The sequence below is a fragment of the Siphateles boraxobius genome, unplaced genomic scaffold, assembly GCF_051911475.1.
Source record: "Siphateles boraxobius isolate OS27281-9 unplaced genomic scaffold, OSU_SipBor_1 35, whole genome shotgun sequence".
NCBI classification, from domain to species: domain Eukaryota; kingdom Metazoa; phylum Chordata; class Actinopteri; order Cypriniformes; family Leuciscidae; genus Siphateles; species Siphateles boraxobius.
The window spans coordinates 14761874-14786379 of record NW_027508975.1 but is presented as its reverse complement, the minus strand read 5'-3'; the positions used below and the strand labels follow the sequence as shown (position 1 = coordinate 14786379).

Sequence of the window (24506 nt, the reverse complement as noted above, 5' to 3'; positions counted from 1 at the left end):
CCCACACGCACCGTGACAGTCAGAGCACGTACTATTACTGGTAGTCAGAGACTGAGCTAGCAAACCGCATCTATAGCAAACTGCATAAACTAAAATACATTCCTGTAGATTTAATGTTTCACAAATTAATATTTCTTTCCCTCCTCGACCCCCAGCAGGTTCAATACTACCGGAAAAAAATCCCTTAATCAGCCTTATTCAGCTCAACGCAGAGTCACGAAACTCTATTCGATCTGTCCGGGTAAAAGCAGACCTGACTGTAATGTATGCCACGAATGATTTTGAATGCAAAATCCCGCTGATCTCATTGATTTCCTTCAAAACTCTGTGTGAGAGCATGGGTCAGCTGTGTCCACTGCTTCTGTCGAGCGAACACTCTCAACCCTAAAAACGAATTAAAAATTAGGCCAGAAATACGACGGGACAGACTCGACTTTCAGCATTAGCTGTTTGGACTGAAACGCACAGATAACCTGTACACCAGAGTAATTGAAGTCTTTTTTAGGAAAGAAATTAGGATGGATTTTATGTAAAACATAATCAGTAGTTTTTGTGAGTATAATGCTTTTTTGCCCCCGTTTTTTTCTGTGGTGAATAGGATTTTCTTCTTAATTTTTCTTGTAAATTTATGATCTAGCATTTTTTTTCAAACATTCAAACTATTGTAACGTCTGACAAGGGACTATTGTAACCCTTGAAGGACAAGACAAGGGAGGCAAGAACCACTGTAGCCTACACTAACGCACACGCCGAACTCATTTGCTCGTTTCTCTCTACCCGGCCTTTTCCAAACTCACCTCATTAACCCTATAACTGCCGTTGCAAAATAAAAACAGCAATTTCACAACAATTATAGAGAGTCGGTGCGCTGCCACGCTATTAAAAGTTATTGATTCACTGAAGGCCTAGGTGTGAAATGCACGGCCCGCCACTGCTTTTAAATATATCTAGATCAAAGGATTGAGTACAAGTATAGGCCAAATATACTTGGACTTTTCTCTCAGTATAAGTCAAGTACACTTAAGTGTAATTTTAAGTATTTTTCTGAGAAATACATAAAGTATATTTTTGAGAAGTATATAAAGTGTAGACTGAACGTATACTTTCTTATTTTTAGTTTAAAAGAACTAAAAGAACACTTTCTTTTTTGTAAGGGATCCCGAAAACGCCACACTGATATTGATCCTCATTTTAGTTCCCCTTTTGTCCCAAAGTCTGCTTGCCATGGTCCATGATGTTTGAACGAAACAACAAAAGTGTGAGTGTGCCACTAGATTTAACTTAGTTGTCCAAATCTGTCGCCATGGTTACTATGGCAGTACGAGCGGAAACCAGAGATAACACGGATATTACGTCATTGACAGGCGACAATGACCAGGGACGAGCCATTATTTAAAATAGGAATTTCTCTGAAATTAAAAATATTTGGGAACTTTTGGGATATTGTAAGTACACAACTGCAGGAAATATATCACACTGTGCAAGTGATTTTGGGATATTTTATTACAAAAATCTTACATATTGTACCTGTAAATGGAGCCATTTGGATTACTTTTATAATGGATGGATGCACTTTTTTGGGCTTCAAATTTTCTTCAGCTATTCACTCTCATTATAAAGCTTGGAGGAGACCGGACATTTTTTAATATAACTCCGATTGTATTCGTCCTAAAGAAGAATGTCATTTACTCCTAGGATGGCTTCAGGGTGAGTAAATCATGAGCTAATTTTCATTTTTTGGTGAACTATCCCTTTAAGGTCCTGATGTTTGAAGATGACACCACTGTCATTGGCCTCATCCACAACGTTGACGAATCTATATACAGACAGGAGGTTGAACAACCGGCTGTCTGGTGCAGTCAGAACAACCTGGAGCTTGGCATGGCCAGTCATGCAAACTCCACACACCAATTTCATTGGCCTTTTCTGAAGGATAAGAGGTTTCTGTCAGGAGCACTATTGTCAAATACGATTGACAGTATGCATACAGTTTGGACTGGAGGTATTGTTCCGTTCTGGGCGAGAACACCCTGCGCATCCATGCAGCCTATCATGTATTAGAGCAGGGAGATCAGCAATAACCCCCTTAGTGTAAACAGAACAGAACAAACATGAATGTATGCAAGATATAATTGATTCAAGGTTTTAAAGTACAACATAATTCGAGAATTTATACTGATTCAAGGGGAATCAGAATGCCAAATCCTGACTGGGCAAGAGGAGGAGATGGGGATGGAGGAGGGTAATTAGCTCCTGAGAAATGCGATAGCTTCTGATAATACTGAAGGATCTTGTATACAGTGATAAGCATCGTATTCTTATAGGTAGACTTGGATCAGCTGAGAGTCAGCTGATGCGAGCTTGACTAACGTGACCTGACAGATCTGACGCTACACTTGATGTTTGGGGCTTCCAAGACTGACCCCTAATGTCGTCACTAGACACCACGTCAGGCAATGGAGGTTACAATAGTAACCAAGACGTTCTTACCTACATTGGTTTGTGTTCCTGCTGCTTTAATATAAAACTTACCTGCATTTGAGTCTCTCTTTCACCCTCACCTAACAAAATAGTATGGTTTTTGCTTCGGAATTGGCCAGTGGTAGTAGGCTTTTTCAAGTAAAAATTATCCACCATAATGGAGTTTAGTAACAAAGCACAGTTTCTCAAGTAGTCTATGTGGCATTCCGAAATAGATGTAGAAATGTTTACCGACTACGCTCCCCGGAGCCCATTTCCGGGGAGAAACTCTTAACAATTGAGGGAAGCTCACAGGTTCGTTTACGGCCGAGTCAGGTATCAGAATGGGTCAAGGCAAGGCAAGGCAAGTTTATTTATATAGCACATTTCATACACAATGGTAATTCTAAGTGCTTTACATAGAAGAAATTAAAATGATCAAAAGAAATCAGAATAATTAAAACAGTTTAGAGTAAAAGATGAAATACAGAAATAATCAAAAGAAATCAGAATAATTAAAAACATAAAATAGAATACAGTACAAATAGTCGGACGAACAGTAGTACAGTGCTCATTTATTAAATGCACAGTTAAACAGATGTGTTTTGAGTCTGGATTTGAATGTGACTACTGTAGGAGCACATCTGATCTCTTCTGGAAGCTGGTTCCAGTTGCGGCTGGCATAATAGCTAAAAGCAGACTCGCCATGCTTAGACTAAACCCTTGGTATTTCTAGCTGATGTGATCCTAATGATCTGAGTGATCTGTTGGGTTTATATTAAGTGAGCAAATCAGCAATGTATTGAGGTCCTAGGCCATTGAATGATTTATATACCAGTAATAATACTTTAAAATCAATCCTAAATGTAACTGGCAGCCAGTGTAAAGCCCTGAGGACTGGTGTGATGTGTTCATATTTTCTGGTTCTGCTCAGAATCCTGGCGTCAGCGTTCTGTATGAGCTGCAACTGTCTTATGGTCTTTTTGGGAAGGCAAGTGAGGAGTCCATTCACGGCACTCAGGCAAAACCTCCACCACCACAACACAGGGAGGCGCTGATCCTCTGGAGCCAGCCACCCCAATTCTGAAGAAAAAAATAAAATGAAATGATACATGAGCTTGACAAATTGTTTTTTTTTTACAAAAAAACCCACCACATTCATGAGACAACACATAAACCACACAACAGTTTTAACAACGGAGTTCATCAAACCAGTCCAGCCCGTCTGAGATGCCGCGTCCGGCAACCACAGGCAATTTGTTGAGGGACTGGTAACCAAAAACAATTTCAAAGAAGCAGGTATAAATCATAAAAAATAAACAACCACAAGAAAACAAAACAAACAAAAAAACGTCAAATCACAAATATGAAAACGAATTGTAAATCTATATATAAACAAACGTAACACACACCAAAATAGGAAATATATATATATTACACAATATCAATTAATTGAAAACCAAACAAACAAAGACAATAACAAAACCCTACAGAAATGACTGGTGACAGCTAGGTGACTGATGGTCTATTGTAAACTGTTCAAGGCAAACTGTTTGAGGCTTTGAGTAAAATTGGTCACTCACGACAGTTACGATAAGGGGCAAAATTACCACGCCACAGGCCCCAAACGAATGGTCCAGCTGATCCTGTACACTTCAAACACTGCAGATATATAATTAAGAAGAATCGCCGTAACAGTTTGATATCCAACCAATGGTGTAGACATAGCAGACACGCGAAGATAAGTATCCAACCAACTGTTTGAATAAGACCCAAAGCCCACCGCAACGTCCTTTGCACGCTGGCCCAAACCTTAAATGTGACACAGCACACAAAACATAGATTTAGCCAGCAAGGCCACTAATGATGATACAGTTAGCTCATACTCAAAACATACCTGTTCTTGGCGACTCATATAGCGCAGAATCTGGTGCGTGTTAAACGCATTTCCATGGGAACGGCCATTGCCAAAGGCATCCCGCAAAGCTCCTCAGTCCGCCCTTTAACAAGATAAACCCATGAAACCCTGTATGAAGAACAAACAAGACAAACCACATTGCGATCACGGCCAACAGCTCCTACCTCGCAGACATTCTTACGCCCCACCGGAAGTTGCCTCCACGAAGAAGGTTTTAGAAACAAATATTTTGCAGAACAGCTGTCAGTTTTAGCAGTTTTAGGACGTTTTCCTACCCAAAAAGTAAATAAATCACACAAATCAGGTTTTATGAATGCTTTAATAATACAACATACAAAGACAAGTAGTTGGAATTAAAATAATTGAGCAAAGTTTATACTTAAGCATTTTAAGCATTTGATTATCAGAAAGCTTTGCAAGATTATGGCTTTAATGCATGAAGCCTGATATGAGATCCTACTAAAATCCTACAGCTTTACCTGTTTTCCATAAGCACTCTTGAATTTATTTGAGAAATTGTGAGCTGATTCAAGCCTGGGCATGTCTTCAACCAGAACACCATTCCTTGAGCTGAAAATGTCAGCCAGAGGGGCAGCCATTGGAGAAGGTTTGTGTTCATTACAATGTGGGCCATTTAGACTGGGAGCACATTTCACTTCGTAGGTAAAAAAGAAGGTGCCATATTTAAAAACACAAGCGTCACTCACAACTCCACTTCTAATTTTAAAAGAGCATTCACCAAGGAGGTCGCTGTTCCAGTTGCTGTCTGCATCAAACACTTTAAAGGTTAGTCTATTGGCCATGCTAATCTTAATAGGACCAAACTCAAATGTTTCTGGCCAACGTGGATTATCATTATCATCAATAGTCTCAGTGCGCTTGATTTGTGTGTCATATGCTACTGTTACAGTCCCATCAGTTTTTGAAAATGTATCTCCATACAGACCATTGGCTCTTAGGTTGTAGACTTTTAGGGTGGCAAGTCCTTTTTCAGGTGGACAGCAGTTAGACTTTATTATTTGACTACTTTCACAAACACAAGCACATCGGTCTCTTGCACTGCACTTCTTGCCAATTTTGCAAGGCTCTGAGCAAACCTTCATGAGGGCATTTTTAATTATGTATTCTTCAACAGCTCTCTTCAGTCCTTTCCTGGCAGGGTGTTTAGTACTCAGTACGAAATGGAGGGGTTTCAGAGAGTAGTGCACAATGTCAGGGAGGCTCTTCAAAGACTCAAGCCAGTTCTTACGGGCATTTGGATGTGAAGAACCAGGAAAAAGCAGATCTTCTCCATTTATGTTTCCTCCGATAATCTCTGTCTGACGCTCATTGAACATGCTGCTAAACTTTTGATTTGTGCCCATCTTCTTTTTCAGTTCTTTACAAAAATGGCTCTCTACCTTTACAGTTATCAACTGTATGAACCAGAGGCTTCAACATCCAAACAGTCTTTCACAGCAGTTTCTGTAAGCCCACTCACTGCTGCCTGACAGGTATTGATGGCTGTTATAGCTTTCATTTGCCCCCCTAACTTGACACCTGTGGTAAAGTGAGTGCCATATGTGGTGATCAGGTTGTGGTAGGCGTCTGGATCGTAGGACGCAGGGAGTGATTTGATTGCTTCAAGAAACTCTGCATGAAGAGGAGGCTTTTCAGCTAGACGATATCTGTAAAGAAACGGTTAATACGTTTGAATTCAGTGGGATCAAAGAGGGAGCAATTTACAATTAAAGGTTTCTTTTTTTTTCAATGTCATTATATGAGGAAAAGCAACCCAGCTCTCTCACCTGTAAAAGCTGCATGTAACTTTATGTTTGGTGAAACTGTATTTGTCTTCTTTTGATTTTGTCATTCCAAATTTGGCTTCCCTGGAATGAGTGCTTCCAACTGCAGCTCCAACAGCCTTCACATCTAAACCAACTTTCCAGCCGACCGAGAGTGCTGATGATGAATCATTGACCAGTGCTTCACTTGATTCAAAGATCTGGCTGGAGACTTTCATTGAACACTTTGGCAAGGTCCTCCAGAACACAACTGCAGCTGGTAGCTTCTGTTTAATTCTCTTCATGTAATTGTTTTCGCACAATTTACAAGTGCCGTTTCCTAAATCCCATTCCTCCATGTTGATCACGTAAGATCCTTTTCGCTCCATGGTCACAACATCAAAACCCTCTCCAGCAAGATTGTACCCTGGAACAAAGGGAGCATTCTCACACTCTTTTGATGCACCTTTGTCATCCTGTCCAGAAATGGTCATTAGAAGCAATGCCCAGAAAACAACAAGGTAAATCTGGAACTGCCCCATCATCTGTAGTGAGATAAGTAATTTTTCCATATTTCTGTCAAATCATTATTGTGATTATTGTAAAAAATTAACATCACTTAACAAGAATGTCAAGAATTGTAACATTAATACATTCATAAAATTAGCAATTTGTAAAGCAGTAATTGTATCTTTAAAATAATAATAATTGAATGATTTTTTCCAGTTACCTACCATTAAGTGTAGAGCTTAGATAATCAAATATAAGTTATAAGTTATCTATCTAACCTGTCGATGGTTGAGAGGTTGTGGGTGTCAAAGCTTTATAGTGCAAAGTAAATGCCATGACGTGGCTGTGACAAATCTTCTAATATTAGTAAAACACATTGCCTATGCCTAAGCTGAAAAATGCTATAAATATGTTCTGTGGACAAAGAAGAGCATTTTAAGTACAAGTTCCCTATCAGTCGCTCACGTTCAACGTAACGTCGACGTGACAACGTAATTGGGATCGCCTTGAGCAGTGCCGTCGCAGGCTAAAAAACTTGTAGGCTATTTGCAGTATATTAAATCTTTTTTTTAACCTAATTATTTAGGCATTTTGTAATGTTTACATTACACTCAAAAAATACAAAATGAAATTATACAGTAGGCCTAGGCTATTTACTTGTAATTTAGCTGCAATCATGTAAAAACGTTATAAGCCATCAGAGACGCTCTGCGTGAGTGGTAGGCTACTTATGACAGTAATGTTAAATACAAGTACTCTACAGCGACTCATCCCCCATGACATGACGCTGTTTGACAAAAACGGAATTCCTGCATAGTGTGCCTTTAAGGTTGAACCTCTGTAGTCCCATGGTCTATTTTAATTATGTATTTCCTACCTTTCCTACCTTGTTAATTAAATAGCTGTAAATAGAGCATAACCCAATGAAATGAAGTGAAACTCTAATGCGTTTGGAACGACATGATGGTGAGTAATTAATAACATCATTTTGCTTTTTGGGTGAACTATCCCTTTAAGCCTTGTCTGTGAAACCAGGGGTACATCTACTGAATTAATTTGACTAAATGAGCATTCAGATTTATCTTATTTTCTTATTATCTGATATCTTTATCTTATTATCTGTTGAAGAATCACTTAGCAATACCCTGTAATAGCTTCACAATCTGGCCTTATTTCTCCTCTAGTGCTTAAACCATGATGCTATCTATACTGTGGGTCAATGTAGTTAGTTTACTTGACTTTTTTATTTTACTTTATAAGTTGTGTCCACTAAAATAGGCTGTCAGTTAAAGTAAGTCTGACAGTTCCAGTAAGTTTCTCTTCACCAAAAACAATCACACAGGTCTGGGTTTGTGAATGCTTTAATAAAACAAAATACAAAGAAAAATGCTTTTGAATTAAAAGAGGTGAGCAAAATGTAAGCATTTTAAGCATCCGATCATTATGAAGCTTTTTAAGATTATGAGATTTAAAAACATAAATGATCCTATCTCCTGCTGTAATCTTAGTTACATATCTGCTGTCTAAGCACTCTTGAAGTTAATAGCGAGCTAATTCAAGCCTCGGCATGTTTTAACCAGAACACCATTAAGTATTTTAAGGTTGAGCACACAAGCTCATTCAGCAGGAATCAGCCATCCTGTGCCATCTAGAGTTTTATGACAGAACTTTGTATCATTATAGTTATAGTTCTTGGCGGGATATAGTTATAGTCCTTAACAGGTCAGTTAATTTATGATAGCATGGACAGAGAACACGTTTCACATTTCAGTATATCATTATTGTCAATATCAACTAAGATAATTTATTTGATTTACCAAAACTGGCAATGATCCATTGAGGTAAAAATATTATAAAGCTTTTTGAAGCAGGATGTGACGACACACGTACTGTGATAAAGGTCTATTGTTACTGCCTTGGACTTGCACAGTTATTGACTCTATTGCTTTTGCAGAGTCATCATTGTTGTTGGCATTCTCACCATGTGATTTTGGGGCAGCATTAAACCAGTTACTCTATACTTTTTGGACTTCTTTTTGGTGTAATTATATATATTTATTTAAATTTGTATATCTAAAATACTTTGGTTTGGTCTGGTGCTCAGCAGATAGGGTCAGGGACAAATTATACATATTTAACATATCAATAAATACTAACATATAAACAGCCCAATTTAAAGTAGTCATCAAAGCTGCTACTGTTTTTTTTTCAGCCTCTGTTCAGCAAGCTATTTTGACTCACCATTAGTGCTATAAGACCACAGTGGCATTTCTCGTACAAATATAGTAACATAAATGTCTGCAAAGCTTTACCACATGGAACCTGTGACATTTGAACTGCTAGGTGCCAATTATTCATGTCAAAAACAACATCAGCTTTATCAAGTTGTGATATTAGTTTGGCATGAAACTGGTTGTAAAAAGCCTTATATTCGCTCCATCATACTAATTGCTTTTGCGTTTGAACGCAATCTATCACAACAGCATTTGTTTCTTAAAGGGAAAGTTCATGTGACAAGGAAAATCATAAAATTAAAGAAACATGAACTGAAATTTGAAATCAAGAAGTTTGAAATCGCACCCATACCCTTATTCACTATTACTCCACTAATATAGCCAACTTAAAGGAGTGAATGAAAATGTGTGAGCAAATTCAGACAGAGTGTGTTGGAAGGGCTGCCATCTTTGCTTAGTTCGTCCTTGCTGTTTAATAATCATTTAAAACTTAGCAAATTGGCAGCTCAAGCAGTAGTGAAAAGATTGATTTTGAACTCTGTCAATCTTCAACATGTCAACTCTGTAAATTTTATAATCAACTAAAAAGTATTTTATACCTGTATGATTTTACGCTGTACCCACATTAGACCATCGGTTTGGAAAACGGCTAAATGGATGATACAGTTGCGTCGCCATCTTCTGGCGAGATGCAGGAATTCATTCGGCATAACCCTCACAGTGCATTATGGGTATTCTCTAGGCGTTGAGTGTACATCACGTGTACACTAGTTATTGCTGTGCATTATTTATAGGAAGGAATGAGTGCACTCAATAACATCCACCATTTGACTAATCCCCATGAAACTAATATTTAAGGTTTAGGCCCTGACCGCCATTAAAATTACTTACCGTGCGTTCACATCGCTCGCTCTCGCCGCCCTGGCAGTGACGCCGTGGAAAGATTCGTGGACGCTCTGATGCTCTGACATAGAACAAATGCTTGGTCTTTTTTAAAACTTTATTTAAAGGGGGCACAAAGCAAACAAGCATGTCGATCGTTATTTTTGCAGAAAATTGATCGATGGAAAGTACTTAACAATTATAGTGACATGTTTGCTAACGAAATAAACCAATTAAAAGCCATTTGTGTGGTGTAGCTTTTGTGTTCATGGTTAACAACAGAGACTTCTCGAGGGAAGACACGGGCTCGCTGTAGGGAGCCGTATCGTGGAAGAAAACGCATATGGGATCACCGTAGGGATATGGACCCAGCCTAACACAGGTTCCACACTGCTTACGAGTGGTAGGCCTAACAGCAGACGTTCCGCACATCCGACATCGGAGGGGTGTGGAGGAACTCAACAGGGTTCGGATTCAGGGAACTCAACTGGAGTAGAAAGGCGCACATATCCAGTCCATTGGAGGGGAATGGCGCAGCAAGCCGACACTTGAACCGGGCTCACGGTGAAACTGGCTTCATGAGAAGGGAGCCCATGGGAAGCAGGGGTTCAATGTAGGAGTCGCCCAGCTCCCAACTCTAAAATCTGTCAGCAAAGCACTCTGTCAACGCCCAGGCGGAGCAAACACTCATTATAGAGGAGCTCAACACCTAAGTGGACATGAGCATCTCGGAATTTTTCACCGAAATGAAGGCAGCCACCATTAGTGGGCCAACTTTGCTTGGAAACAGCCTTCCCTCTCTGCTGAATTCCTAACAGATAAGAGCTGGTCTTCGTTGACCGAAAGCAAGCAAGTCCCTACCCTCTAGTAGAGACCATGCGAGCAGGAGAACTGATTTAACAGAATTTTTAACTCACTGCTTGCAGTGGCTCAAGGGCGGTCTCTGCAATGCAGTTGCACCAGAGATAAGGCCCAAGAGGATAAAGAAGGACGCAAGGAATTACATTACCTTGCTCCCTCAGGAACCTGACGATCAGGACGCGCTTCCCACGCTTCTGCATCATGATGTGCGTCAAGAATACAGAAGCAACACTATTTTGAGGGTGGAGGAAACAGCCTACTCCAACCCATCTTGCAGGAAAGAGAGCACTGAAATGATCGAAAGCTTTCAGGATCTCCTCACGGAGAGAAGACAAACCTAATGTTGCCTCTGTATTCTTGATGCACATCATGATAGTAACTATCACATGATCCTGCGATAGCCACCTGAAACTCCACGTTCAGTGTAAGACCGCCCGGATTCGCCAGGGATAGAACGCGGGTACCATCGTGCCCCCTCCCTGAAAAAGTGTTCAGGGTAAGTCAGGAAAGCTGTCGATGGGAACCAGGTCAGGTTGGGCCAATAAGGGGCAACTATGAAGACCTGCTCCCTCCTGACTTGGCACCGTAGGTGCAAGCGACAGGCGCAAAAAGACAGGAGCACTGCTCAACATAACATGTGAAGATCACTGAGCTTCGGGAGTATTTCTGCTCAGCACTTGAGTGTGTTAAGTTCACTGAACTTCAGGAGCATTTCTGACCAACACTTGAGTGCGAAGAACTTCACTGAGCCACAGGAGCATTTCTGCTCAACACTGGGTGTGAAAGGATTCACTGAGCTTCAGGAGCACTGCTGCTCAACACCTGAGTGCGATGAATTCACTGAGCTACAGGAGCATTCCTGCTCAACACCTGAGTGCGATGAACTTCACTGATTTTCAGGTGCCAGGCGACCATGAGTCGCAGTCGCTTTTAGGAGGCTCACTGGGGAAACGCATTTCTGCAGGCCCCCGGGGCAGCTGAGAGCCAGTGTCTGTCCAAGGGTTGTCCGCTCGGACAGGAACAACTAGCAGGGAGATGAAACCGGAGAGGCAACTGAGCGGCCCCGGAGTGGTCATGACCCAGCTTGACCCCAGGGGATGGAGTCTCCACTCATCTTGGCTATAACTGTCATGAGGCTTGTCGGCGGCATGATTGAATAGAGCAGGAAGAGTGGAACAAAGCGTCCTCAGAAGCTTCTGACTCCAAGGAGGAGGTGACGGGTGAATCGTGACATGCAAGTGAAGCTTATGCAACGGTCAAAATGTCTAACAACAAGGCACGAATGCCCGTGTAGTCGAGGGTCGTCCAGGCCCCCGTTAAAACATGCCCTTTGTACATGGCCCCTTTGTTGCTGTGGGTTAGGCAGCAGACCGGGATGAACTGTAGTCCCACAGGGGTGAGCTGCTCTGCCATGGTCACCTCGGAACTCGATCGTGAACGGTCATCATATGGAGGAACCCAAACGGCTGCATCTACCATATGCCCCAGGAGCCTCTGAAAGTTATTTCAGTGGGACCCTTTCTCACTTCTAAACACACCAGCTGAACACACTCTCATTAGAGAGACGTGTTGGACCAAGTCCACCTCCAAAACTGAAAAAGAGATACTCAACCCGTGGGCGAGATTACTCTCGCCCAGTTGACCTGAAGACCCAACGGACTGTGAAGCACTCGAAGGGACGGACTCTGTACTGATACTTGTACTGTACTTGTACTTGTACTCTGTACTGATACTACTGATGCGATGTCACCGGCTTGGACGTCTGCCCGAGCCAGGCACCGGGAGTAAGCCGCGGAGACCACGGCCGCTGATCGTCAGATGTCTCCAGGACACCGACAGGGATCGTATTCTCAAAGAATACAGGAAAAATCTTTCAGAAGTGCCTAATATTCAACTTCAGTTTGCCACGGACTACAGCGAGGCCACTTTAAAGTGTCGTAAAACATGCTACAAGGTGATGCATGAAGCCCGTACAAAGGGGTTTCAGGCTTTCCTTCTGTACCCCGCGACAATAAAGTTCACCAAAGGGATTGACAAGCATTTATTTCAAGACGCAAGTAAGGCTGAGCTCTTCATTTCAACTATAGAGGACTAAAGTAACTCCAGCGCAGTGATTTGGTGAGGCTGCTATGAGGCAATTTTATTTCTTGACTTATTTTCTTGCGCTTATGAACTTTTGTTGATTTTTTTCTTAGTTTGTCACAATGACTGTCACTTTGATAAAAAAATCCCGGGAGAGTGGAACTATTATGAGCGCTGATTTATTTTATGAATGGGAGAGTGGGGGGAGGTGGGAGGAGGGTTGGGGAGGGGTGGGGGGGGGTGAGTGGGGAAAGAGTGGGAAGGGAATGTTCAATAACCAATATTTTGTTTTCTACCTGTCTTTTGAATACATCTGTGGATATATCGAGATTTTTTCAGTTGTTATTATTTAAAACTAGATGTGTAACACTGACAAGAGTTGATATTAGAGAGCAAAGCATGCATGATTTTGATAAGGACCTGGACCCTGATAGCCATGGGTTGAATGAAATATGTGACACCTCTAAATATTATACTGATTATGAGTTTAATTTAAATATTAATTCAAGGGACAGTCTGTCACTTGTTCATTTCAACATCAGAAGTCTTTATGAAAATTTCAACAAAATGAAGGATTATATCACTACATTTACAAGTCGATTTAAAATAATATCACTCTCTGAAACATGGATTAGCAATGAAAGGGATGTATACTCTGAAATAGAAGGATACAAGCTGTACCACATAAGTAGACCAGAAAAAAGAGGAGGTGTGGCGTTGTATGTTAATAGTCATCTGAAATGCAAATTTGTTGAAAAAATGTCTATTGCAATCAAGGGCATCTTTGAATGTGTAGCTGTTGAAATCGACATGGGAAAAAACAGGAATGTGATTCCTGCTTGCATTTACAGAGCTCAAGGATCCAAAATAGACGTTTTTTCAGGACAAATTTGAACAATTACTTCATACACAGAATAACCAAAAAAAAACATTTTTAATAAGTGGTGATTTTAATATTGATTTTACCAATCAATCTAAATGTCAGTTTACTTCACATTTCTTAGATGCATTGTATACAAGATCTCTTTTTTCTTTAATTACACAGCCTAGCAGAATCACTAGCTCGTGTGCCACATTAATTGACAATATTGTCACAAATGATGTTCAAAATTTTTTTCAAAGTGGATTACTGATAAATGACTCAAGCGATCACTTGCCTGTTTTTACCATATATGACATGCAACCTGAGATCTATAAGAGTTCACATCAGCCTACATACTTTAGAGTGAGAACTGAGAAAACAGTTCTCACTAATTACTTAGTACTTACTTTTAAGTATTTTTAAGTGTCTGCGTATTTGTTTTTTGATTTTGTAAGCACTTTGAGATTTGATGTCAAATGTATAGTGCATTATAAATAAAATTCATCATCATCAATTCATCAAAACAATAAATGACTTTAGGAGTGAGCTTTCACAACAGAACTGGTCAGGTGTCTATGTGACTAATGTGAATGCAGCATATGAAACCTTTTTAAAAATTTATATATCTAGCTATGATAAATGCTGCCCACTGAAGCTGTCAAGGAAAAACCCTAAAAGTGTTAAACTTTGGATGACGTAAGGATTAATTAAAGCATGCAAAAAGAAAAATAGATTGTATAAAGACTTTGTAAAAAATAGGACACCCAATTGTGAGGCCAAATACAAAGCATATAAGTTGACAATAATTTTAAGAGAAACTACAAGGGATTATTACAATAAACAATTGAAAGATAATAAAGGAAATATGAAGACAATATGGAAAATATTGAATAATATAATGAAACCAAACTCACAACATAAAGTTACCTGAATATTTTGTGTACAATGAAACTGTTATGAACAATTGCATAGATGTGGCCAATGAATTTAATTAATTTTTTATTAATATTGGGGAAAATATTGCCAAATCAATTGATATATCTAACCACAGTCAAAATGCTGCCTGTAGAATGGAAAGTGGAATAATGCAGTCCATGTTCCTGGGTGAGGTTCAGGAAAATTAAATTTTGTCTATTGTTAGCAAATGTGAAAATAAAACATCTACTGATAGTGATGGACTTGACATGACCATTGTAAAAAGGTTATATTATATTATTAAACCAATGACTTTAAATTGCAATTTGTCTATACAGTCGGGGTGTCTTTCCTGGAAAAATATAAATTAATTACTGAAAAACAATATGGCTTTAGAGAAAAAAGCTCAACAGCTTTGGCATTAATTTAACTCATAGAAAAAATTACATCTGCAACTGAGGATAAGCAATACACAGTCGTGGTCTTCATTGACTTAAGCAAAGCATTTGATACCATAAATCACAGTTTGCTATATAGTCAAAATCATTCAACTGTGGCATTAGGGGTCTAGCTCATCAATGGCTTAAAAGTTATCTCAATAATCAACAGCAGTTTGTTCAAATTAATGGTCAAAAATCTGAGTTAAAAGACATAATATATGGAGTTCCACAAGGGTCCGTTTTAGGTCCATTTCTTTTTATTTTGTTCATTAATGACCTCTGTGAAGTGTCTGAAATATTACAGTTTTTGATGTTTGCCTATGATACTAACATTTTTTACTCTGGAAATATTCTGTCAGAAATTACAGAAAATATAAGTTCAGAAATGGTAAAAATTAAGGAATGGTTTGTCAAAAACAAATAATGTTTAAATTGGGAGAAAACAAAATATTCAAAGACAACCAAAGTTTACAGGACTGAGTTCCCTGGAATCCTCTCAAACGGAGCACTTCTACAATCCGATTGGTTGCCGCCGAAACCGCGTCATAGCTCATTACCATAAAGTTGACCTGATTTCAACTCTCCTCGCCGCCCTCGCCGGAGCTCGCTGCCGGCTCTCATTGAAAATGAATGATTTCCAGTCAGTTTGACGGTCTCACCGGCAGCGGTGTGAACGCACAGTTAGGACTTTTTGGATGCAGCAGTGGTGGCTGAATCCATCCAAATCCATTCATAACTATATTTGTAAACCTTAAAACTGATGTAAACTTGATGTACAAAACATTAATTTCATACTTATTCAGAGAAATACGTTTTCTCAGTGACAGCTATACTTATGTAGTGCAACATAGGCCTACTACACAAATTCATCTGTTATAGACAAATTAATATATGCATGATCTTTTTTCATCATGTTTGGACTCTGTAAGATCCGACTAATGCTGCCTTCATGTGCTATCGGAATTATCATAAAATATGTGTTTCCTAGTTAAAAATTGGACACGAGTGCCCTCTCATGTCATATTTACCACTGGGAAGTTCCCAAGATGGGTGGGCCACTATCTTTAAACATGGCAGAGGATCGTTTTCCAGCGTTTTTATATATGTATTTAATATTGTATATAGGTTATTATATTTTTTAAATGTATTATATATTTTTATGTTTTTTGAGCATAGCGGTGTAGTTATTGTATAGTTGTGTAAGTTGTATACATGTATAAGTCTTCTGTTTGCCTTCTGCTTGTTATTGTTATCTAATAAAATGTGCTGTCATTTTGTGTCATTATGGTTATACTGTGTGAATTATTTTTTGACTATATTTTTGAGCCTTTTACCTTTACAGTGAAGAGTGACTGGAAAGAGATAGGGTGGGATTGGGAAACGACTGTGAGTCACATTCGAACTTGGGTCCCCTGTGAGCACTTGGATCTGAATACGATATGGACATGGCAGTAGTGATTTTGTTACTGTTTACGATCTTGTCCAAAGAGCTGGACTTTGAGGTTTTTGCAAAAAAAGGCACACTTAGAGACTTAGAGTCACAGATTCAGCAACACCATCACTCCAGCCATCAGCAACAGATTACCACAATCCGCCCACTCGTTCACTATCACCAGAGGGCAATCACCTGTCTTCATCAGCACACTCTATTAAGACCGCCATTCCCTTCACCTTATTGTCTGGTCTCATTTACGACAAGCTCTAAAGACCCTACCTGTATACTCACCTGAGAGACTCACCTGAACTACCCGATCCGTCTTCAGTCTAAAGTTTGCCATCATCTGTTCCTCGTCTTCTATTGTGATCTCCTCTTTGTCTCCTCTCCAGCCATTCACCTGCACAGAGAAAACACTGTCACCAGCCAGCTAAGTCTGCATCGATTCATCTATTGCCTGTTGACTTACCTGTGTCGCCTCCCCGCTCTACCTTATCATCCACTCCTGCAAATAAAGTTTTATATTAATCACTTAGCTCGTCTGTCCTCTTCTGTTTATGACACTTAGCTGGTTTTGCAGCAAAAGACAATGCTAATGCATTGACTAAAGTGACGTTTTTGAAACTAAGACATTTCACTAACTGACAATAACCTTTTCATTGCCAAGTTACTGAAACTAAACTGATAAAAAATTGCTAATTTAAAAGAGAAATGTCTGGATTTAGAGATTTTTGCAGTCAGATAAATCCCAGTTATCATCCATTCATTCAAGTTAACTCTCTACCAAAGTCATTACTCACTTGCTCTTCAATGTTCATGCAGCATTTCAACAAAATTTACCATTGTTGTCTTCCAACCTCTAATCCTGTACTTGCATCTGAGTTATCCTGACAGAAGAACCAACCTCAAAAGGAAGAAAAGAAAAGTACTGCTACAACGCCATCATCTCTGACTCCCGGGTACATTCACCATCTCCAGCAAGCATATCACTGCCCCCTACAGACAGGTTTCATTGTCCCATCCTGGAGTATCCCAGAAGGTTTGAGAGATCCACCGGCACAGACCTAATGTCGATGCACTAAGCCAGAACCTGGGTCAATGTCTGCCACGGGTCAGGTGTTAGAGCCATCTTCAACCATGGAGCCACAGCCAGCCAACTCATTCATCCTGGAACTAGAGCCTGAAGCCATTTCATCCTGAGGCCGGAGCCAACCACCAAGTCCATCCCAGAGTCTGCGCCGTGGTGGCAGTTAACTCCTAAGCCAGTTGAAGAGACGCTGGGTTATTAATAAGCCAGCTCCCATCCTTGTCTCCACTAAAGACTAAGATTCTGTCAAAATGTGCCCCATTTAAAATGTTTTTTTCTCTTTTGCATTTGAACAATTGCACCTTATAGCCCTCATGTGGCCGTTGGTTTGTCTGTATTGCTCAGTAATAAATATTATTTTGAGCCCATACCCATACCATTAATCTTCATTAATAACTTTCAAGTATAAATAACAAAATTCAAGTACAATGAATACTAATCTAACTAAATATAATCTAACTAAATTAAACATTGCAATGCTTGCATAATCATATAGACAAGATTGATTTTAATTTTGTGCTCAGACATTTTTCTAAATCTGTACAGTGACAGTTTATTTAATTATTTTTTCTTCTGTTACTAACATGTTACAACATGAACTGTGAGCACAATTACATCAACACTGAAGTACAGTTAAAATGTTACAGTATGATTAACCTCTGAGCATTTGCTCTTCATTCAACGAAAATAAATATAAAATCTTCTATGTCACAGGTTCTCCCTGAAGCTGTAAAAGGCCTGCCATAACATGATCTGGTACCGACTGTAACCAAAGAGAAGGAGAAACTATTTAGATCAACGACAGCCACCCCTGAACTCGCTCCAAATAACCTGTGAAATGATCCGAATTAGTTTTTCTCAGCTCCTCCCTTACTGCTGACTCTCTCCAGCTCTCTGGCTTTGCGCCTCTTCACCACCAGTTCGGTTTTGTGAGGAGGATCCCTTGGCTATACCTCAGGCCTCCAGTCCCACGTCTCCACCTTGGCTTGGCAGCCCTTTGGCTTCGCCTTGGCTGGCATTGCCTTAAACTTCCGAGCCTGCAATGTTGTCTCGGGCCGTCGTCTTTTCATTTTCTCTGGGGTCTCCACCTTGTTCAGCTCCTCCTCCATTGGTCGGCCCCCAGGCTCTGTGTCTCGTCTGCTTACCACTGCTATAGTGCTGACACTTACATTGTATTCAAGGAATACAATTTACCACTTCATGCATTCTGGGGATTAAACCCAAGACCATTGTGTTACTACCTCCAATTTCACTAATGTTTGAGCTACAGGAACTAAAAAGGAACTCACTCTTATGTTTTCCCATGTGACTATACACCAAAGCCAAAGAAGATATTTTGAAGAATGTCTTACAACAACATTTTACCCTTAAGGAAACAACAGCTTTTTAATGAGGAAGTACCCTCAAAAGGGCGTCCATGAAGCCTACCTTATTCAACAGCAGACGATGGTCTGTATGATCAGGATGTAGAGCTTCCCCCATTTTGGCCAATTAAAGTTAATGGATAAATGCATGTATTGCACAGGAGACTGACATTAATTACTTGGGCCCCCTGATCGAAATCAATGATTATTATTCAATCGGAATAGTGTTTTTGTTGGGCAGTGTACCACTGGTATATCTAATGTAGGCTGTTTACCTTAAAAAATACAATACTTTAAATTAAAGACAGTATATATGGTTCGTTTTCACTGTACATAGATTTAGGGGAGTGCAGGATGGAAAAAAAAGCATGCAAAAGTGTTCATTCAAATAGGCTATGATAAACGTTCCCAGACCAAATGCTAATTCTGTGGAGTTGTATTGACAGAATATGTTGTGAAGAAGAAAAAAAAAGTGTTAAGCGTCTACTCCTACTGTGAAATTTTTTTTTGTGGTGAAGACAGTTCTCATGAGAACCTACATTGTGATAAAAAAAAAACTTATTCAGCATAGTTTCTAGAACAGATATAACAATATTAAAAGACCTGATAATCTTTCTGTAGTGAGTTGTTTTCAGAGAGGACCTTACTCTTTACAGTAAGACAGATTTATTAATATTTGTGTTGCACAGAGACAGCTGATTCTAAATGAAAATTACAATTGGTTATAAATCAGAAAAAAACTGTTTTTTATGTGAATTTTATTAAACAATAATTTAGGGTGTTAATGATTTTTGGCCATACAAAACAGTATTACAAAATAAAAATAAAAGTTGTTGATGTTGTTTCTGTTTGCCAAAACCACTCAGTACATGTCTGTGTGTAAAAATAAACATACTTTAGACTATTATGGCAGTAGTGTTATTACAAAAAAATAATAATACTAAAAGAGAAAATTAAAGAATATATTTTTTTACTGAGAAACACTCAATTCATGTTAAATGTAATTGTGTGGGAAGCTGTAACTTTACTTGCAAGTAAAAACAAATTGAACTCCAGGTTAATTATGGAAAATGAAGTAGTTAGTTAACTTGTCAGTATATTATGATTTAATTGAAACTTGATTACTTGATAATTGATTGAAGAGAGATGATCACTGTAACGCTTGACACAATGTAAAAAAAATAATAATGTAAAGATTTCTTGATGTTTATTCTGTCAGCATTTTATTGGAATGTTTAGGAAGGTAAGTTAGTGTTTTGTCTGGAGATGAGTGGTTCTGGATAAATGCAGAGATGCAGAGAGACCAGATATTAGTGGCAGATGCAGCTGAAGTCTGCGGCTCATAGTAAAAGGCAGGTGCATTTGGACAACTTCTCGCGGCTGAGCAGACCATGCTGGGTTGTGGCCAAGTTCTGGATCAGGCCCCAGAAGTGTTTGAAGCTGATGCCTTCTCCATCTTTCACACCCATTTGCTTCAGCACTTCTCCAAAATTATCCGACTAGAGGAAAAAAAAGAGAGTGAAAACCCTCACTGATGTTCATGTATTCTGTCAAAATGTGCCCCATTTAAAATGTTTTTTTCTCTTTTGCATTTGAACAATTGCACTTTATCGCCCTCATGTGGCCGTTGGTTTGTCTGTATTGCTCAGTAATAAATATTATTTTGAGCCCATACCCCCCCACCCCCTTATGTTCTTTAATAACTCTGCAAAGTTCAAGTACAATAAATAATACTAAATATAACTAAATATAATCTAACTAAATTAAACATTGCAATGCTTGTATAATCATATATACAAGATTGATATCAATTTTGTGCTAAGGCATTTTTCTAAATCTGTGTGAAAGTTTATTTAATTATTTTTTCTTCTGTTACTAACATGTTACAACATGAACTGTGAGCACAATTACATCAACACTGAAGTACAGTTCGAATGTTACAGTATCATTAACCTTAGAGCATTTGCTCTTCATTCAACTAAAATAAAGATAAAATCTTCTATGTCACAGGTTCTCCCTGAAGCTGTAGAAGGCCTGCCATAACATGATCTGTTACCGACTATAACCGAAGAGCAGGAGAAACTATTTAGATCAACGACAGCTACCATTTTGCTCCTTGAATGGAGCCACACCCAGTGTCCTTCGCTGGCTCAACCTGAGTTTAAACTGATCTGTGTAATCAGAACACGCCTCTATCTAAGGCAACAAACTATGGGAAACAGTCCCCGTGAAACCAACCAATCCTTCACAGACATCATAAACAGGAAAAATTTTAAATTATGGTTAAAAAAAATGCAAGCTGTGGGTACCAGAACTTTACTATAATTAATATGGTGACAACGTTACAGGCATTACAGGAAGGTGTGTTTTTTTACACCAGCTCATAAGCTGTTCCTAAATATACTGCTACTGGAATAAGTTAAATGGACAGATGATAATAAATAAAACCTGCCCGTTAGCTGCAAAACTGGCCTTTCCAGCACACAAACAGACACACACACACACACACACACACACACACACACACACACACACACACACACACACACACACACACACACACACACACACACACACACACACACACACACACACACACACACAACACCACCAAAGTAACATGTATCCCTAAAGCAATGCAAAAACATTAACTTAGCGTAAGCTATACAATTTATACTTTTTATATCTAAAAATTATTTTTTACTATATGTTTTACAGCAAAAGCTTAATTTACAAAAAAGAGGCCTAACATTATTGTTATCATAAATAAAACTGATTTCACTACAGCATTTTCACATTTTACCCCATTGAAAGGATTAAAGGATTGTTAAGCTGCAGTTTAATAGTCACCGGACATGAGTAATAATAGTTTTTAAACATTCTTATCTGGTGGAATGAATGGCAACATGGGTTTTTACCTTGACTAAGGTTGGCAGCTGGGAGGAGAGAAGGTTCTTGAACTCATCTACCTTCAGCGTAGGCCGATTATCAGGAGAAGCAGCATGGAAGTTTGTGACCAAGGTGTTAATGGCCTTCTCAAGGTCAGAATACTGTAGAATTAAGAGAATACAAGATGTTGTGTACAGATAGAGACAGATAATTATAGGAAAAATAATATAGGTGGAGGTTCTTCTGCTTAAATATGTTTCATTGAAAACAAAAAGGGTTTCATAGCCTGATGTTTTAGGAGAACCTGTTTCAGTTTCACAAATAAGTTTTTTCTCTCTAGTTCTTTAGAAAACCACCCATGTGTTGGCACTTTAAAGGACATAGAAACAAAAAACACTGATCTGGGGAGAATATAATTATCAATGATTTCTTTAGGTTTGGTATGTTAACATCTGTTGCTTGGTCTTTTATAATGAAGAACAATAAACATTCAGGCTGAAACAATCACATGCGCTCAGTTTTATATTAATCAATCAACTCCAAGATCCACAAGCTTGTGCTTTTCTTCACTCTCTTCAAAACTATCAGAGCAATATTAAAGGAGTCTGTAAACTGTGTGTATTCAAACCGTGCTCACTCTCACACAATTATCTAGATTCTAAAGTACCTGAAATACCTGCATGTCAGGCCATGACAGCCCGCCCTCTGAGCATTATTTACCTAAGCTGAGCCTTTTATGACGGAAACCATTTCCCTGTTTTCTTAAGGCAAAGGGTTAGGGTTTCATTGTTATGACTCAAAATACATTCACCGTATGCTGTTGAAATAATACATAAAAATCCTGTGGCAAAAAAAGGGGGGTTAAAGGGATAGTTCAGCCAATAGTGCCATTTTTGTCATTTACTCCCCCTCATTTTGGTAACCAGACAGTTGACTGCACCCATTGACTTTTTTTTTCTTTTTTCTGGAAGACAATGGGTGCCGTCAACTATCTTATTTTGTGTTCAACTGAGGAAAGTAACTCATACAGGTTTGTAACAACTTAAAGGGTGAGTAAGTACTGACAAATTTTTAATTTTGGGGTGAACTATTCCTGAAATATAATTGTAGCCTTGAAAATTCACAACCACCCTGGTTTCACACCTTCGTCTTTAGGCCTCTCTGCCAATGCACAACAACGCAATAGTCTGATTGATTCCCCGTGCTTTCCATTTCTACACAATGGCTGTATGTCAAAACCTAGTTAGCTGCCTGCTTAGACAGCATTTTTTTGGCTATCATAGGCGCGACGGGGGTGGTTAGGGTAGGAACGCAGGCAGCTTACTAGGTTTTGACACATAGCCTAACCATTGTGTCGTTTGCATAGATAAAATTGCGAACGTTCCATTGCAGCGATGGTCTCGACTTATATGGCTTGAATTATCTGCTACAATTTCTAAGATTCTTTCTTTTTTAGGGTCACAGTTTTCGAAAGTAGAATTTCTTTTCAATGTCCTATAAAGCGCTGTGGTTATTACACGAGACGTAAATAACAAAGACACGTCCGCATAAAAACAACATACCAAACAAACAAACAAGAAAACAGCAGGAACGAGGTATGCGTCAGTGGCACTTGGGAGTTATTAATTGCTCATACAAAAAGGAAACAGAAGCAAAGATGTTTAGGGGGGAAAAAACACTTAATAACATTTATAGAAAAACAATCTTGTTTTAGTTTCATTGACAGCAGAATACGACAGCATCTTGACACCGTTTTGGTCAAGTGCGGAAGATTAACGAGACTGACAAACGCAAAGTTTCAAGAGAAAAAAAAAACTCGACGAAACGCAGCTTATGTAAAACACTCTTAAACTGCGTGAAACCCAATTTAAATGTAAAGGAGCAATCACACATATGTAATATAATGTACACCACGTACCTCTGCCGCCATTTGAAGTGAATTTATTTTATGTTCTTGCCTCTAGATAAACTTTACTGTTCCCGTCGTGCAGTACTCCTACTTTACACTCTCAGCGTCCCATCGCTTCTGTCACATCTTGGCTGACATCCTGAGTCCTCCCACTCAGGGGGAAAAAAGAGAGAAAAATCAAACCCACCTTCCGTGTCAGTGACCGCTATGGGAAAAAATGTCTCCTGTAACTTGATGCTTAGGACAGTAAACCTAACGGGGTGGAGTCGTTCGGCTTTCATACGCTCCACACTCTAAAAAAAAAAAAATACTCTGGAAAACCCAGTTTCCTTATGACACATATTTGTTGATGGATGAAACTATTGGAAACTATTAGGCCTACTGCTCTTTTGGGAACACATCTGGAAGCTCTCAGGATACAAATTCCTTTGCGCAACAAGGCCTCTACTTACAACGTGTGATTACATTGTCCTAGCTTTCAGTCTTGTGGCATGTCGTAATCGTATTGTTCGTAAAAACTGATAAGTTTGGAACGTGTTAGATATTCAATGTGCAGTTTTGGTCAGCATAAGCCTACTGTACATTTTCATGAGATTCTTTCCAGGAAACTATCAGAAATACTCTATAGATTCCCATTGAGCAAGGTGTGTCTCTGTACAGATCAAAATTCACTGACTGGTCTTCCTCTCCTTGTTTTCTGAACAGTTCTGGTAATGCACAGGCAAGGGCATGCTTAGCATTTTGGGTGGGTGCACTGAGATTAGGAGACATGACACTCCTTTGACAGCATTACAGCAGCATATTACTACATAATATAGGGCAGCATTGTAGGCTACAGGTGTAAATGCACACAGATTTACACATAAACAAACTGAGCAATGAATTAGTCAGCCTG

The 24506-nt window shown here is 39.1% G+C and overlaps 1 protein-coding gene and 1 pseudogene across 2 annotated transcripts; both read right to left on the bottom strand.

Moving 5' to 3' along the window:
- Positions 1-4824: 4824 nt before the first annotated feature.
- On the bottom strand, positions 4825-6652 carry LOC143702649 (perforin-1-like; annotated as a pseudogene). The gene is made up of 2 exons (XR_013190484.1): positions 6166-6652; positions 4825-6045 (listed from the first exon to the last, which is right to left on the bottom strand). The product of XR_013190484.1 is annotated as a perforin-1-like (transcript).
- A 12810-nt stretch (positions 6653-19462) lies between these two features.
- s100v2 (S100 calcium binding protein V2) lies at positions 19463-23940 on the bottom strand. The gene is made up of 3 exons (XM_077196524.1): positions 23621-23940; positions 21732-21863; positions 19463-20312 (listed from the first exon to the last, which is right to left on the bottom strand). The coding sequence occupies exons 1-3, from the start codon at positions 23630-23632 to the stop codon at positions 20154-20156; spliced, it is 303 nt and encodes a 100-aa protein (XP_077052639.1). The 5' UTR covers positions 23633-23940; the 3' UTR covers positions 19463-20153.
- Positions 23941-24506: the final 566 nt, after the last annotated feature.

Excerpts from the sequence above, each read along its gene's own strand:
- s100v2 (XM_077196524.1), bottom strand. Across the intron at positions 20,313-21,731 it reads AGCTGCCAACCTTAGTCAAG|TCGGATAATTTTGGAGAAGT; the intron begins GTAAAAACCCAT and ends TTTTTCCTCTAG.